The 16,572-nt window shown below is 39.7% G+C and overlaps 1 protein-coding gene across 4 annotated transcripts in view; it reads left to right on the top strand.

Moving 5' to 3' along the window:
- Positions 1–16,572, top strand: part of Fggy (FGGY carbohydrate kinase domain containing) — a 363,024-nt gene that overhangs the window by 163,724 nt on the left and 182,728 nt on the right. For 3 of the 4 annotated variants that reach the window (XM_013022325.1, XM_013022324.1, XM_013022326.1), the window contains exon 7: positions 12,351–12,479. In XM_013022325.1, coding sequence (XP_012877779.1) covers positions 12,351–12,479 — 129 coding nt within the window. Of the gene's footprint in view, positions 1–11,892; positions 11,924–12,350; positions 12,480–16,572 lie in introns of those variants that run through there. The other variant, XM_013022327.1, reaches the window with a different exon arrangement.

Genomic DNA, 16,572 nt, shown 5'->3' with positions numbered 1-16,572 from the left:
CAGCTGGCAAATTCAACTTCTCTCTTAGAGGTAGTATCTTCTTTTATCCAGTCCTGAGGTCATTATCTTATGGTTCTAAGTGGACACTATTTCTTCAGCTCTTGTCATGATGCAGAGGCCTAAGAGAAAGTGGCTCTGTTTTACAAACCAAGTTTCCCTCCCTCCTCTCGTTAGTGCCTCTGTATGGGTGGTCTATCACCATAGGTTAAGTTCTAGACATGAATCTCCATTCCTAGACCTCAAGTCTGTACCTTACAGGTGCTAACATTCTTGTCCCCATCACCTTTGTCATTTCTTTCTCTTCTTGAACTTGAGCAGAATTACACATTAGGGTTCTGTAGCATTTTGGGGGAAAAGTATTCTTGTTCTTAGGGAAATGCTTATAAAAGCATAGTCATATTTCCTTCTGTACATAAATAAGGCATTTTTGAGTTTTGCTGAAAAATAGGATAGGAAAAGATGCTAAAGTCTTATTAAGAAAACTAAGCAGTGGCAAACTTAGCCCATTTTTGTTTATGTGCAATGTTTATCTGTAGCCTGTCTATTGAAATACAAGGTGTTATAGCAGCTTCGTGGTGCAGTTATATTCTGGGTAGCGCTCTCTGCTTTATTCATGTATGTATATGTGTACTTCCCTTGTAAAATGTCACAAAGCCTCTAGTCTTTAGAATATTGTGTCTGTCCTGTTAAGTGTTGCCCACTAAATCTGACTAAAGAGACTCATTGTTGTCTGTTTTTCATATATTTTCCAGTTAAATAGTTGATTGTTAGAAAAACAGCATGGAAGATAGAAGGTCATTGATAACCACATGATTTCTTTAAACAAATACTGTCAGAGAAAATTATAGTGTGTACTTGAAAGCGGGAATAAAGAAGAAAATTTCTTCCTTTTAAACACCTGGTATTCCCCTTTAAGAATTAGCTGCAGTTGGTGTTGCTCATAATTTTATGAAAAACCCCAAATAAAGGCATCACCTTTGTTGGCAGTATGCTTGTCAATGGAGCAAAATAAATCAGTGAGACAAAATTTAAATTTAATTTGAGGGGCTGGGAAGGTAGCTCAGTGATAGAGCGCTTGCCTTGCATGCCTGAGGCCCTGGGTTCGATTCCTCAGCACCACATAAGCAAAAAGAAAAAAGCTGGAAATGGCACTGTGGCTCAAGTGGTAGAGCGCTAGCCTTGAGCTGAAGAGCTGAGGGACAGCGCCCAGGCCCAGAGTTCAGGCCCCACGACTGGACACCCCCCAAAAAAAATTAATTTGAGCATAGTAAACAGGAGATTAATATCATCTTCCTCTGAGCCCTTTCTTGTGCATTATTATTATTATTCTAGTCAACATGTCAATTATGTGTAATTCCTGTGCCCTAGGCAGACAGCTTCTATGTTCCACCACGGTCTCTCAGCATCAGGCCCAGTGAGCCTAGTAGGCTTACACATTGTAGGGATAACTAATCTTCAATTTTCACAGTACCCTCTAATTTTAATGAGTATTGTGATACATATCTGCAAAAAATCGAATTTCAGAGAGTGTGATTTTTCCCAAGGCTCTTGACGTTTGAGGAGATGGGTTCATGAATGAGAACCAGATCAGTATGACTGCTGAAATCACTCTTCATAGTAGCATACGACCTCACTATCAGGAAGTAAGGGATTTTAAAGGAACATTCCAAAGTTGAAATAAATATTCTTTAAAATGAGTGTGGAAAACCTTACTCAAAAGAAAAAATAGTTGGATACAAGAAATAATATGTAATTGAGCATTCATTGAAAAAAAGTAATTAATCCTGCCCCCCAGGAATGAATTTAGTCTAGCTTATTTGCTGAAAGTCCAAGATTGGCTTCCTTTCTATGGAAGTCTGACATCTGGTTGGAAAGTGAAAAATTTAGTCAATTACCTGAATCATGTTTGGTCTACGTGACAGAAAAGCCCCAGAGGTCTTCAGATTACCAGATGCTTGGCCCTTTATAGTTGCCACCGGAACCACTGACTGGTTTGCTCATGTGAGAGTGGTGGTTGGACATTCTGCAGGTCCATCCATTGTTAGAAGGCCGTTATCATTTTGTAAACCCAACAGTATGCAACAGGAGTCTAGACTAGGGACCAACTCTAGCCTCTGACAAAGTATTCCCTGGGGCACTAGGGTGTGAAGGAATGAGTAAGTGAGGCCATAAAAGGAAGTATACTTAATTTAAAAGACTGTTCTTTATTTTGTTGTTCATTTTTGTTCATTATTTTGTTTCTTTTTTAAGAGATGGGGCATTCTGAGGAATGAAGCTAGAGTTTGTTTTCATGAATCAATAGGACAACATTTTGAAAAACCCTGAGAAGCATATGTCCATCTCTAGTTGATTTATATCATTTTTGTACTGGGTTGTGAAGGAAGCCCAGAAGAGATGGCTGTTCCACATCTTGTGGTGTTCTTTGCAAAACGATAGCTATTTTCCCCTAGAAGTGGGGAACTCTGCATGGCAGCACTGTCCCCATGGGTCTGGAAAGCACAGGCCATTCTAACAGTGTTATTTGACTGACAAAATAATGTTTCCTTTTGAAACCAACATTGTGTCCTTAAAATAACTCCAAAGAGAACTCTTTCTGCGCTCTGAAAACATTTCAATCGGAAGGCATGCCGGGGGACATGACCACAGGGAGACACTTTCTGTGATGAGAAGCTGAATTCCATCACTGTGAATATTTTAACAGCTTTCACAGTTTCTGCAGTTTGTTCTCCCCACACCAAAAGCATAGGTCTCCTCATGCTATAATATCATGGATCTCACTTCACTCTTTACCAGCTTATCCAGAATGAACCTAGTAACTACTGTGTGCTAGATAATGCCCATTGTAAAGTAATATATTTGTTGAACATTTCCTGTATGGCAGACACCAGGCTAAAGCACTCTATTAGCATCACCCTGTTTGATTATCATAACTACTCTGGGAGAAAAATACCATTAGTCTAGCCTTTTTACAGGCAAGCAAACAGTTTGCAGGGAAATGAAGTTCCTTGCCTGAGGTCACAAGTTTTATGAGTGGTAAAGCCACCCTCATCCAAGCCTGTCCACCCTCTAGCCTAAATTTCACCATGTTATAAAACCCACCTGCCTCAGATGATATGTCATATACAAAAAGAGCTCTACCGTCAAGGTAGTTATCATCAAAATTAGAAAAGTTAAACTCAAAAAAAAAAGCTGTTATTGTAAGACAGAATGATGTAATCCCAGAAACCATGCTGTGGGATTGTAGAGGAAAGAAAGATTAATTATGATCTACCCAGGAAGGCCTTTTGGAGGTGGCCCTAGGCTAGGTAGGAACAAAATAGGGCATTGGCAATTATCTGGAGAATTAGGTCACTGCAAGTGCCAGAGTGGATGATTTGGAGGTAAAAAGACTATAGTGCATGTTTTGAATAGTTCAGAATAGCCACCCACACTGCTGGAATCTGTTGGATTTTGGCCAGCTCTCCTGGTCTACACCTGCCTTATTGCCCTGACTTAAAGGACCATCCTGTTCTGTATGGAAAAGGGTACAGAATGGCACTGCCACAGCAGGGGACGTAGGAAAGTGAAGGAATCTTGCTGAGTCAGGAATCCTGAGTCTTGTCTAGACACTGCTTTCATAGTGGTTGACTCCCTCTCAGATGCATTTTCATCTACTACAAAATGAACATATCGAAGTTGATGATCTCCAAGCTCTATGTGAAGTCAACTCTTTTTAGAACAGGGAAGAACCTAGAGGAGGAGAGGAAAAAGCTAAGAGATTTAGCATATTAGGTTTTATGATTCTTACAGTTTTCCTCCTAGACAGCTTACAGGAGAGTCTCCTGCAGATGAAGTTCTTTTGGTCTTTTCCATGACAGTCCATATCACTTCCTCTAATCTGCATAGTATAGTGGGAAAATCCCAGCTGGAGTCAGAGAATCCTGGATTGAAATTCTTACCCTGATCTTATTTGTGATTGAAATGTCTCATTACACACTGGACAAATTGCGTAGCTTTTATATTTTCATTTTTATGACTATACAATATTAGATTATAATAGCATAGAGTCTAATTCACAGAACTGAATTCTATGTCCAAAATTATCATTCTGTAGGTGTGTTACTATCACCCTTTGTATCAACAAATGTAAATGCCAGGAATGGTGATTGATGGCCCCGTAGATTTTGTATATGGGCACTATTACTATCATCATATTTCTCTTGTTAAGTATAAATTGTGGGTACCACTCCTTTGCTCACTGGTTGTTGGATTACTACTTGAACCTGCCTTGTCTGGGCTGGGAGATTTGAGTGAGGGCTTTTGTTCTTCTAGGGAGTAGCATCCCCAGTGTTTAGCCACCAGAGCATCTATGTGCCTTAGTCAACTGTTTCTTGGGAAGTATGTTGCCGTAACTTTCAGGATCAAGAGTTAAACTTAAATGTATCTATTCTCATTGGATACCAGAGGCTTGCCCTTACAATCTTGGCTACTTAGGAGCTGAGATATGAGGATCACAGTTCAAAGGCAGCCCAGGTAGGAAAGTCTGTGAGTTTTATCTCCAATTAACCACCAAAAAGCCAGAAGTGGAGCTGTGGCTCAAGTGGTAGAGAGCTAGCCTTGAGCAAAAAAAGCTCAGGGATAACTAGGCTCTGATTTCAAGCCCCAAGACTCACATACACATACACACACACACACACACACACACACAGAGAGAGAGAGAGAGAGAGAGAGAGAGAGCTTCTGTTCTCAACTGATATTTATTCAGAATCAACAGTGCATATAGATGCGCATATTTAATATCTCTGTCTAAATTGATTGACCTGTGTCTGTGGTCTTTCTCTTCTTAAAAATCTGCTTGTTCTGTTAAATGAAGAGTAATACTAACAATGTAATATACTCTAGATATACTGCTCTTTGTTAGGGATGAGGGGAAATGAATGCAGAGATTAATAAAATAGCACCAGTTGTAGGTCAGAATACACACTCAGGGATATAAAAATATCCCAGAGGCACATATAAGGATATAACTAACAGGAATAACTTGGAGGAGGTAGTGTCTGTTAGGAAATAATGCCCCTGTCTTATCTTTGATGGACTCAGCACTGGGACAAAGCGTGTTGCAGCGTAAGTATATAGTATATATTTCTTTAATGGGTGATACAAATGTCAAAAAATTCATATTCAGTCAGTAATGTAAAAATAGAATTCAATTCCCAGTTTAAAATGAGATTATTTTAGGAATCAAATGAAGGGAAATGGGCAAATTACAGTTGCAGAAGATATCTTTCAACAGGTGGCAAAACTTATCAGCTTTGGATTTCTCATTAATGTTTCTGATAGTGAATTGTTCTGGATGTTTGTAACTCCAGTTTGGGACTGGAATTGCTGGAATGTTTTGCAAACAGTCTTATCAGTTGTTGTTGCAGGTCTAGAAAACTCCCAGAGCTGATTTGCCCAAGTGATCTGAAGTCTATTGTAGAGGAATTTGGGTGCTGGATTTTGGCCAAGTTCCTAATCCTATCAGTTCTTGTAAAGTCATTATCAATAGCCATATCTAGTGGCAACCGTAAGCACATGGATAGCATTACATTTTGTTTTATGGGGGTTCGTGCTTCACAGAACTTTGGAGTGCCACCAGACTTGGACTCCATCTTAACAATCTCTGAAACTACTCAAGCATGAGGTATGCCTGTGTGAGGCACCAAATTTATATCTGCCTCACATACTTTAACATAACTCCAGTGTATTGATTATGGGTCCTATATTCTCAATTTTGGTTGGTGGATCCTAAGCCAGATTGAAAGTAGGTTCAGCCTGAGAATATTTCAGTTCTCCTTCTTCTGGCAGGATGGAACAACACTTAGCAGTGTCCCAGACAATCTGGTTGGCCTGTTGACCTTGGCAGATTTGAGCTGGGACTGGCATCGCAGTGCCAAGCATGTGGAACCAGGGTCGACTGCCACCCACGCCCAAACCTCTCTTTGACATTTCCATGGGTCTAGAGCCAGCTCTCCCTCTGAGTTTAATCTCACTGTGGAAATACAAAGGAACACTGAACCTTCCAGTTAATTCACCCCCTCCCTCCTTCCTGGAGAGGATAACAGTTCTGTTGACCATTATAATGCATTTTCTGTCTCGCAGCAATCCACATAGTCATTAATTTCTTCTGCTGACATCAGGAAAGAGGATTATGTGTGTGTCTGAAACTGTTCCCAAAGTACTCATTAGTCATAGATAATTGAAAAACTGGTAGGAGAAGATTTGGTGTAATAGGAGCCCCTGCCTGAGAAGAGGGACTGTAACCGCCAGATAATTGTAGACTCCAGCTTTTGACCACTCAGACTGAATAGGAGCTCACTGAGCTCAAGGGCCCTTATGACAGTTGCTTTTCTATATTTCCAGGTGAGGGATGTGTGTATAGGACAGAGTCTGGTCATATCAGAAACACAGTTGATCTCTAGATTTATCTATTCCCTATAAATGATATGATTTTTACTTTTATTTTTATTAGCTTATCTTAGTTGTACAGAGGGTGTCATTGTGATATTATTATGCATATATTTCTTCCAGGTCAAATTCCCTCTCTTTACTCTTCTTTTATCACCCTTTCCCTTTTCTTCAGACAATTTCAACAGGTTTCGTTGTTTTTTAATCTCATGTTCAATACGAGATCATCACGTTGAACAAAATAAGCCAGATGTAGAAAGACAACTATCACATGTTTTCTCTCATGTGGAATGCTTTATTAGCATGCAGTAGCTACACAGGGGGAGATTTCATTGTGACACTTTCATGCCTGTGCACAATGTATACCATGTATGCCAGTCAATCTCCCTCCTCTCTATCACATCTATAGAAGTTTTAAAAAGACATGATAGTCAAAGGGTGACTATTAGGTCATAAGAAGGGAACCATAAGTTGGGGAATAGTGGAATAAAGGTGACTAATAGAAAGGTAAATATGATCGAAAAAAGAAATAGAAGAGCTTATGGGTATCTTTTGCCTGCAGCCTGAGAAGTGAGGTTTGGAAAAGATGCACAGAATTCTTCTTAATTTTATTTTGCTTCAACTTAAGCTTAGTTGTTTGACCACTGGAGAATACAAAGTCATGATATAATACCATTACATAGAGCAGAGTGCCCCTGACTGGATCACAACCCTTCTGTACCCATATGCTGTACATTTTTCTAGGATTTTTCTGGAAGTGCATACATCTTGGCATCTTAAAAAGGATCTATAAAATTAAGAAAATTGAGGGAAAGGGTAGAGTTGGGAGGGATGAGGGAGAATGATGCATTGATTAAGATGCATTTCATTCACAAACTGCCTTGTTGAATGGCAAATACTCTGTACAACTACATAAATAACTAGATACAAATCTTAAAAAAATCACAAGTAAACATGTTCCGAAAACTATTTTGCTCTTTTTCTTTAATGTAGCTTGTGTTTCATTTTAATGTCATACCTTAATTCAATCTCACTCATTTTTATGGCTATCTGGGATTCTGCTGAACTGATGTACCTTATTTTATTTACTCCGACAAGCAAAAAAATAGTTAAAAATATTATAGAAGAAATGAACGTTCAAAGTAGAACACGTAGAATTTAGTGGTTAGTATAATTATTTCACTCCCTCTGAAATCTGTTTTCTTTATTTTCCCCCAAGGAATGCATTTTGTACAAATGGTTCATCTACCTTCTTACAATGAAGTCATATTCTACATAATGTTTTGCAGCCCCATACTTTTCCATTGGCTCGATTATTTCAGAGATTAAAAACTATTTCCCATGCTCTTTCAACACCGTACAGGTTTGTTTATTTAAAATACCAAATCTCAGGACACAGAATGGTTGGCTGGCAGGTCCTGGCCAAGGTCCTATGCCTGCAATCCTCTGTTCCTCTCTCGTGTAAACTGCCCCTGTTGTGTTCCTCCCTGGTGCCCATCTTGTTAACACTGGACATCTCAACCTCATGCCCCACTTACAGACAGCTACCTTTTGCTGTAATGACATCCACTTTCCTGGAAAAATGAAGCATGAAATTTAGCAATGGCTTACCTGTTATTCTAGTCCAGTCATTTATTCTTCTGAACTAAATTACTGGATCCTTCCTCAGTTCTCTGAGAACAGTAGGTACATTCTACTCTACTTGAGTTTTCTCCACTGTTCTTACAGTCTTGATTTCCCATTGCTCTAGTCCCAGATGTCAGTGTGAGCCTTTTGAGGTCAGCATCTTTCACTCATATTCCAGCATCTTTCACTCATATGCAAGCACCAAGACCATGGCACAAGGTGGATGGAAATCTACATGGGCCATCTGATGACCAATGGTTTCTGAAAGGTTTATGAACTGCATGAGCAAATGGTGGAATGGAATCTAGCAGAGACTGATGTCCTAAGATAGTAAAGTCTTGATTAGCTTTGGAAAAAGATACTATGGTTTAATTTTATGGTGAAAGAAAGTAAAACAAGAATTATTTGGGGAAAAGTGATCAAGTGGCCTATGATCACTCATCCCCTCCGTGTACCTCTATCTCAGGAAGAGTGATTTTTAGAGGCGGAATTGCTCAAAGATCCCTGCCTATATCCACCATCCTCTGTCCCTCCAGTCACTAGATGAACAAAGCTCCTTCTTACTTGAGGTTAGGTAGATTGTTCCTAAAAGATGTGGTTCCAGTTGAAGATGGAATGATCATCTCCCAGCCTACTGCACTTAGCAGGCTGGCTCACTGCCCTAGGATGCCTTCTCAGAAAGCAGAGGCTGAGAATACTTTGAGAGGATGTTTATTTGATATAGTCATCTGTGATAGGAAGAAGGAGTAGGGTTGGGCTCTGGAAGACAACTGAATGATGATGTAGCCCCACAGTTTGGCCAGCCCACCATGTTCTAAAGCAAGCAGTGTCCATTGAATCACCAGGGGCAGCTCCTTTGGTAAGGGCATCTCTGGTGGGGCAGTTGTTTACAGATGAGGCAGGCACTGAGTGTGCTGGAAGATCTTTACAATCACAGTCTTCTCATAGCACACCCTCTGAAGAGGAAATCGAGTTCATGGTGTTTTCCTATCTACTGTGCAGGCCACCATTATAACCTGTCAGTTCTTATTCCACACCCTATCTCCTATCTTTTTGGTTCTTCATTAAGTTATAGATAACTTTTATTTCTTTGCTGATTGAAGTCACTTTGTAGCTCACTTCACTAAGTCCAACGTCTTCCCTCTCCCCTAGCCCCCTCTTGCCTTCTTTTTCTCTACTTTCAAGTCCTCTCCTTTTCCTAAACTATTGCCAGAAGAACTTCATAAAAACATTTCCAGCCACTTTGCTTAGGCATAGCACACTCCTACTAGTTTCCAGCATCCTCAGTGGTGAAGCTCTAACACTGCAGTGTGGATTTTAAGTCCTGCCTCTGGCCTCATTGGCCCAACTCCATCCTGGTCTATGTTCCACTTTACCCAGCCCTCTGACTGGGTAAAGGCACCTCACAGGTGTCTCTTCTCTGTTTTCCTTGTCCTTGCTCAAGATGCTTCCTTTCCTGAAAAATCTTTCCGTGCTCCTACTTGTGTTTTGATCCCACTGAGCCCAAGACTGTGCCTCATCATGGTTTGCAGCCCTGCAAACCATGAGCCCAGGTGATATGGAAAAAAAATTAGCTCATTTTCAGCTAAGGTTTCTTTCCAAATCACCCTGAAAGAAGAAAGCCCCACCCTGCTAATCCCCTTTCTGCCTGGGCCTTTCTCTGTAAAAAAAACTACTCCTTTTATGTTTATGGAGATTGAGGATAAAAAGGGAAAAGACTTTCCATTTTGCCTTTTGGTGAGAATGAACCCTTAAAACAATCTGATTTTAATGGACAAGATTTCCAAATATTGCTGGCTTATAAACATATAAATATACTTGATGGAGGAATACTTCTTTTGATCCTTCATTTATTCATAACACTTCTGAAGAAAAAAATTTGTTTCAGATAGTAATGTAATAAAAAAGAGTCAAAGTTTTGGTATCAATAAGAGGCGAACCCATGGCCTGTCTCCTCCAGTCATTAGGCTGTGTGACTGTGTGAAATTTTTTTTTTGTCTAAAACTCTTGGTTTCCCTCTCTCTTTGTGGAATGTGAACATTACAGGTACTTCAGTGCCCTTCCTTACTATGAAAACAAGAGAAGAAAATGCATGTTAGTTTCCTGAGTAGTGTGGGGCCTGGAAGACTTACCATGGGTACGATGTTTATTATGTGTTACATACTAGACAGAGTGACATAATTAAGATATTGTCCAGAACCAAATTGTCCAGAACCAAGGGCAGATTTCTGTTACTGTGGGAATTCAACTCAGGCTAGAAGTCCCTTCTACCAAGCCTCCCTTTACCACTTTTTTGAGCATTTGAACCTTGTTTCCCTAAACCAGCACCATCAATAGACATTTGAGCCACATACTTAACTTCTAATTTTATAATAGCAATGATAATGTTTCTTTAAGTAATCAATTTGTTTACCTTATTTAACTTAATAGATCCAAAATATCTCTGCAATATAATTGACATTTTTAACATTAAAAATTTTTTAATTTTATTGCAAAGATACTATACAGAGGGGTTACAGTTACATGAGTAAGGTAATGAGGACATTTCTTGTTGAGCATTGTTGACATTTTTTGGTAGTGTTAAGGATTGAACATCAGGGCCTTGAGCAAGCTAGGCAAGTTCTGAGATACATCCTAGCCTGATATTAAAATCACTAATGAGATAGTTTACATTCATCTTTCCAGACTGGATCATTGCCATTAGATCTGCATTTTCTACTGGTAACATCTTAAAATCAGGCAGTAAATTTTCATTAGACATATCTGATTTAGATTTCTGTGTGTATTTGTCTATCTGTCTGTCTGTTTCTGTGTCTGTGTCTGTTTCTATGTGTATGTGTGTGTATGGCAGTTCTGTGGCTTGAATTCGGGACATGGTCCTGTCCATGAACATTTTTTGCTCAAGACTGGCACTCTACCACTTGAGCCATACTTTCAGAACTGGTTTTGGGGTAGTTAGGCTTGCCTAAGCTGGCTTCTAACCACCATCCCCAGATCTCAGCCTCCTGACTAACTAAGATTACAAATGCCTGTAATCTTAGTTAGTGCCTGCCTAAATTTCTTAAATTAATGTTGGAAACATAGATCCATGTGCTCCATGTACACATACATAGTTTTTCAAATACTGAATTCATTGTATCAAATCAAATAAATGAAAAATCTAACTCTTCAGTTGTTCCAACCAACTTTCCAGTGCTCAGATGCCATTGCAGTGTTTTTAATCTTTTTGACTAAACATTTTTTTACATTCAGTTACAGATAGAAGTTCACTAGTTGAATGGATAAGCATGATGCTGTGGAGGTGCAATTTCTATTCAGAGAAGAATGATTGAGTCATTCATCCTCTGCCCATCCACCTACACACTTGCAGCTGAGTCCAAATATCCTGGGACACAGAAGGCATGGAGTTCCATGAAAAATTATGAACGGTGTAGTAACCAACAGATTTTTTTGATCAGACACTCAGAATCTTGGAATTCCAAGGTTTATTAGGATATATATTCATCACCCCACTTTTATACTGCAAAAACTCTTACTCTAGAATTTCTTCAAGGTAGGTGAAGGCTCAGGCTCTGAAACACCTGGCAAGAGATGGGTTGTTCATTTTCTTCTGAATAAATGTTTCTCTGTGTCTTATCTCATCTGCCAAGTTGGGAACGAGAACTGTCTCTCACAGGCTAACTGTGCCCAACAAAGCAATGCAATCAATAAATTATTAACCAAAAGCCTGACTGACTGACTGACTGACTGACTGACTGTAAGAATTCAAGGTCATGTGAAATACTGCATTGCACAAGTCCAAAGAATATCCTTCACATTGTGTACCAGGTTCATGAACTTTGTAAGGTTTCTACTGTGCTCTCTTTTCTAGGTAAGAAAAATGTCATAAGAAATTCTTGGAGTAAAATACTTCTCTCCTTTTATCCAGTGATTGGAGGTGACCACAAAGTAAATTTTCTCTACTTCTTTAGGACTATGTATCAGTCCAGTCATTAAGAGGCCACTGTATTTATATTCCTTTGGAATTTCCCATTAATAGAATCTTACTTTGATTTGAGTGATAGCTCAGAGTTTCTAGCTTGAACATTACTGCAAAACACAGCTCCAACATCCCGAACACATACACCAAGGTCACCAAATGGGAAAAAGGACTCTTCATGGCTGCATGGTTTCTATCTTTGTGAGTTGAGAAAACCCAGGGTGGAATGGGGGAAGCAAAAAGGTTTTCTTAAGAAGCCCTTTGTTCACTTTTGTGTATCCAAACTGATGGGTGTCTGTTTTCTCTCATGTCTCTCCAGGAAACCAAGTGCTGCCTCCTGGAGCGCCTCTGGGCAGTGGGCTCACGCCTGAGGCAGCCAGAGAGCTTGGCCTTCCCCCAGGGATTGCTGTGGCCACTTCACTCATTGATGCCCATGCCGGAGGACTAGGTAACCTCTTATTCCATGCCCATAACCAGCTCAGGTGCAAATAGAATATTCCCCAGGACCCTGAAAGGCTCCTTTTCTGCTGCTAAATCAAAGGTCAAGGACTGCTAATTCAAAATGTAATCATGAAAACTTAGGTTTGGGATAGAATTATAGAACGTTTTATCCAGTATAAAATTTAATTAGAAATTGTTCTTTTCTGTGAATATATGTGTGTGTGTATTTAAAGAAATACACACACACACACACACACTAAAGCCAGGCATCGGTGGCTTACACCTGTAATCCTAGCTACTCAGGAGGCTGAGATTTGAGGATTGTGGTTCAAAGTCAGCCTGGGCAGCAAAGTCCGTGATAGTCTTATCTTTAGTTAACCACCAGAAAACTGGAAGTAGCACTGTGGCTCAAGTGGTAGAGTACTCACCTTGACCTGATGATAGCACCCAGGCCCAGAGTTCAAGACCCACGACCAACAATAAATAAATTACACACACACACACACACACACACACACACATATATATATCATTGTTAGATGTACAGAGGGGTTATAGTTATATAAGTCAGGTAATGAGTTCATTCTTTTTGAGCATGTCGCCCCTTAGAAGTTATTTTCTCTGTACATCATAATGTAGTAAATAAATACCTGGGTAGTTCTTTAGTTTACTGAAACTTAGAAAAACATGTTCACTTCCATCTCATCTGTATGATGGTGGTATACCTACCTGGACTGTAAAAGCTTGTTAAATCTAAGAGATTTTTTTTTAACCATATTTGGCTTTTGCTTAAATCTAATTAATTGGTTATAATGTTAATTCAGTTTTCTTATATAACATTCAAATCTATCACCCATACATTTACTTTTTTTTTTTTTTTTGGTCAGTCGTAGTACCTGAACTCTGGGCCTGGGCGCTGTCCCTCAGCTCTTCAGCTCAAGGCTAGTGCTCTACCACTTTAGCCACAGCACCACTTCTGGCTTTTTCTGCTTATGTGGTACTGAGGAGTTGAACCCAGGGCCTCATGCATGCAAGACAAGCACTCTACCACTGATCCACCTTCCCAGCCCTACTTATTCATTTTTTAATGACCCATTCACCCCTGACCATTTACCACATATGGTACTGTAAGTCAGTGAACCTAAAACTAAACCAAGGGTTGGGGGTATGCCTCACTGGTAGAGCGCTTGCATGGCAGGCATCAGCCCTGGGTTTAATTCCTCGCATCTCAAAAATAAATAAAAGAAAACCATGATCTCTTCCAAATTTTTAATGGAAATGCCTGCCAGATAGTAAAGAGCCACAGTGATGTGATAATTCTGTTCTCTTAAAGATTTATTATTATTTCATTTTTTTCCTGTTCTTTGGAGGCTGTTGAATCTGGACTTTTCTCATTTCACATATAGACATATATTTTCCCATGGCCTTCATACTCAGACCATTTTTGTAAACTGTGTTTCCCTTGCCTCTGCCACTACTCATGTGTGAAGGAGAACAGAGGGCTTAAAGTCCTGAAAGATCATCTACTGGTCTAACCACAGATCCACAGATTAACAGAAGATACATACCAAGTTTGTTCAAACCTATCATCTATCACCTTAGAAAATGAAAATTATCTGTGTTGAATTAAACTGTCAAAATCTCTTTTAATCCTTTGATTGAAAATTCTCATTGTTCTCTCTGGCGTGCGTGCGTGCGTGCGTGCGTGCGTGTGTGTGTGTGTGTGTGTGTGTGTGTGTGTGTGTATAACAATATTGATTTGGGACTTTGGGACAGTGAGTCTCTTGAAAAGCTTGCTGATACCATGGATAACTCTACTGGCAGGCAGAAGGTCAAGGCAGTTCCTGTTCTGACTACAAATAGGGTACTTCTTAGCACTTCTGATTGCTCTTCAAGGGAAAAAGCTACCAGTACCCCTTCATGGGATTGTTAAAGAATTAATGATGGAAACAATTAAAGGAATTGGCATAGAGGCTACCTCATAGGAATCAGTTTATAACAAGGTCTCTCTCTCTTTCTCTCTCTCTCTCTCCCTCCTCTCTCTCTCTCTCTCTCTCTTATATACTCTCTCACTCTCTCTGTGATTTTCTTACTCTAGAATCACAATTCTTGACATGAAAATAGAAGCTTCATGAAAATCTCTGAGTTGCCACCCTGGTAGGATGTGTCTGTGGCCCAAACTGCCTTCTTTATAGATATGCAGGTGGAGAAGAATCTGCTTCTATCTTCTCTGAATTTGTCCTAAGATCTCTTCTTTAGCTCTCCATTACTGAATGCAGGATTAACTACTTTCAGATTCTGTATAGGTTGGGGTCTGAAACTAACTCACTGGATGAACTCTGTGGTAAGAGATCTCTGAACATTGAAAAGAAATACCTTTGCAGATTTCTCACAAACAAATCCTGGAAACTGTGGTCCCATAAAGTGCTGGCCTTGCATGACCCACCTGTGGCCACATCAGGTACTAGCTAGGCACTATCTACATTATGGTCACATCAGTTGTTAGCGTAATATAACCTGCCTGTAGCCACATCAAGTGCTGGCCAGGCATGACTTACCTGGGGGTCAACATCAGGTGCTGGATGTATATGACCTGCTTGGGACTCCACATTCTGACAGATAGAAGTGGCCAGCTTTGGCTTTGTGAAATAACCCTTGACAGTCATTTCCCAAGATGCTCTGGGATGGGAGGATAAAGATCAAAGGAGCAAGTATAACTACATTCATATTTTTTTCCAGCACTAGGAGCATGAGGAGGAAGAACTTTGTGGGAATGCAAATCAAATAATCAAAGAACATTTTGTTCTTAAGAAGGGTGCTGGTTAGTGTGTTCAACAGCAGACAGCCGGCAGATAGGGGTAGCTTTGTTTGCACTTTGTGGAGGTGGTACTGGCCTGGGCTCCTGCTGCTGATATTCTTCTAGCTTATAAAAATAGCATTAACTTTGTTCCAGGTCCATTCTTGGCTTTAGCATTACAACTGTCCTGAAAGGCAGTAATAACTTCGCCCCTCTTGCTCAGGCCCCTCTTCACTGTCAGACTCCTGACTATCCATTGTATCTTGAAGCTTGTACTCTCTTGTCTGGGAAGCCTTCCCTACCTCCCAAAGCTAACTTAGTTCTTTCTTTTTTGTTCCCATGTGTCTTGTATTTCAGGTTTGTATGTGAATCATCTGCTATTTTATATATATATACATATATGTATAATTTTTTTAGCATGTTGTCATTTCATCTTCATATCCCAGTATCATTCAATACTTTGAATGTGGAGAACTTCTTTTTACAGCTGAGTCTGGTTTATTTTATCAATTTGCTCACTCTGTATACATATATATACATATATATATATGTATATATAGTAAAGATGCTGTACAGAGGGGTTAGTTACATTAGTAAGGTAATGAATACATTTCTTGTCAAACATTGTTACCCCCTCTATTTTTCTTCTACTATCCTTTCATTCCTCCACCTTCCTTACTCCTCCCCCTCCAAAAAGTTGTAAAGTTCATTTCCAACATAGTGTCGTATCAGTATCATTGTTGCTATGGGTCATCCTGTGTCCTTGTTTCAGCATTTTGTTATTCCCCTTTACTTCTCCAAATTAGATAAATGTATATACAAAATGGAGAGTACCAAAATCAAGTACAGTGACAACAGGGGATATACCATAGGGGGAAGAACATAAATAAATCACACAGCACCCCAGTTAGAATGGTTATAATCAAGAATTCTAATAACAACAGATGCTGGAAGGGATGTGGACAGAAGGGAACCCTATTGCATTGTTGGTGGGAATGTAAACTTGTTCAACCACTTTGGAAAGTAGTATGGAGGTTCCTCAAAAGACTCCACATAGAGCTTCCCTATGACCTCGCAATCCCACTTTTGGGCATTTACCCAAATGATCACAAACAGGACCATACTAACACTACCAGCACAACTATGTTTATTGCAGCCTTATTTACCATAGCTAAGATATAGAACCAACCCAGATGCCCCTCAGTAGATGAATGGATCAAGAAAATGTGGTATATATACACAATGGAATTCTATGGCTCCATTAGAAAGAATGGCATTGCCCCATTTGTTAGGAAATGGAAAG

The sequence above is a fragment of the Dipodomys ordii genome, unplaced genomic scaffold (genome assembly GCF_000151885.1).
Source record: "Dipodomys ordii isolate 6190 unplaced genomic scaffold, Dord_2.0 Scaffold61, whole genome shotgun sequence".
NCBI lineage: Eukaryota > Metazoa > Chordata > Mammalia > Rodentia > Heteromyidae > Dipodomys > Dipodomys ordii.
The sequence above is the reverse complement of the archived record's forward strand: the minus strand, read 5'-3'. Positions and strand labels throughout refer to the sequence as shown.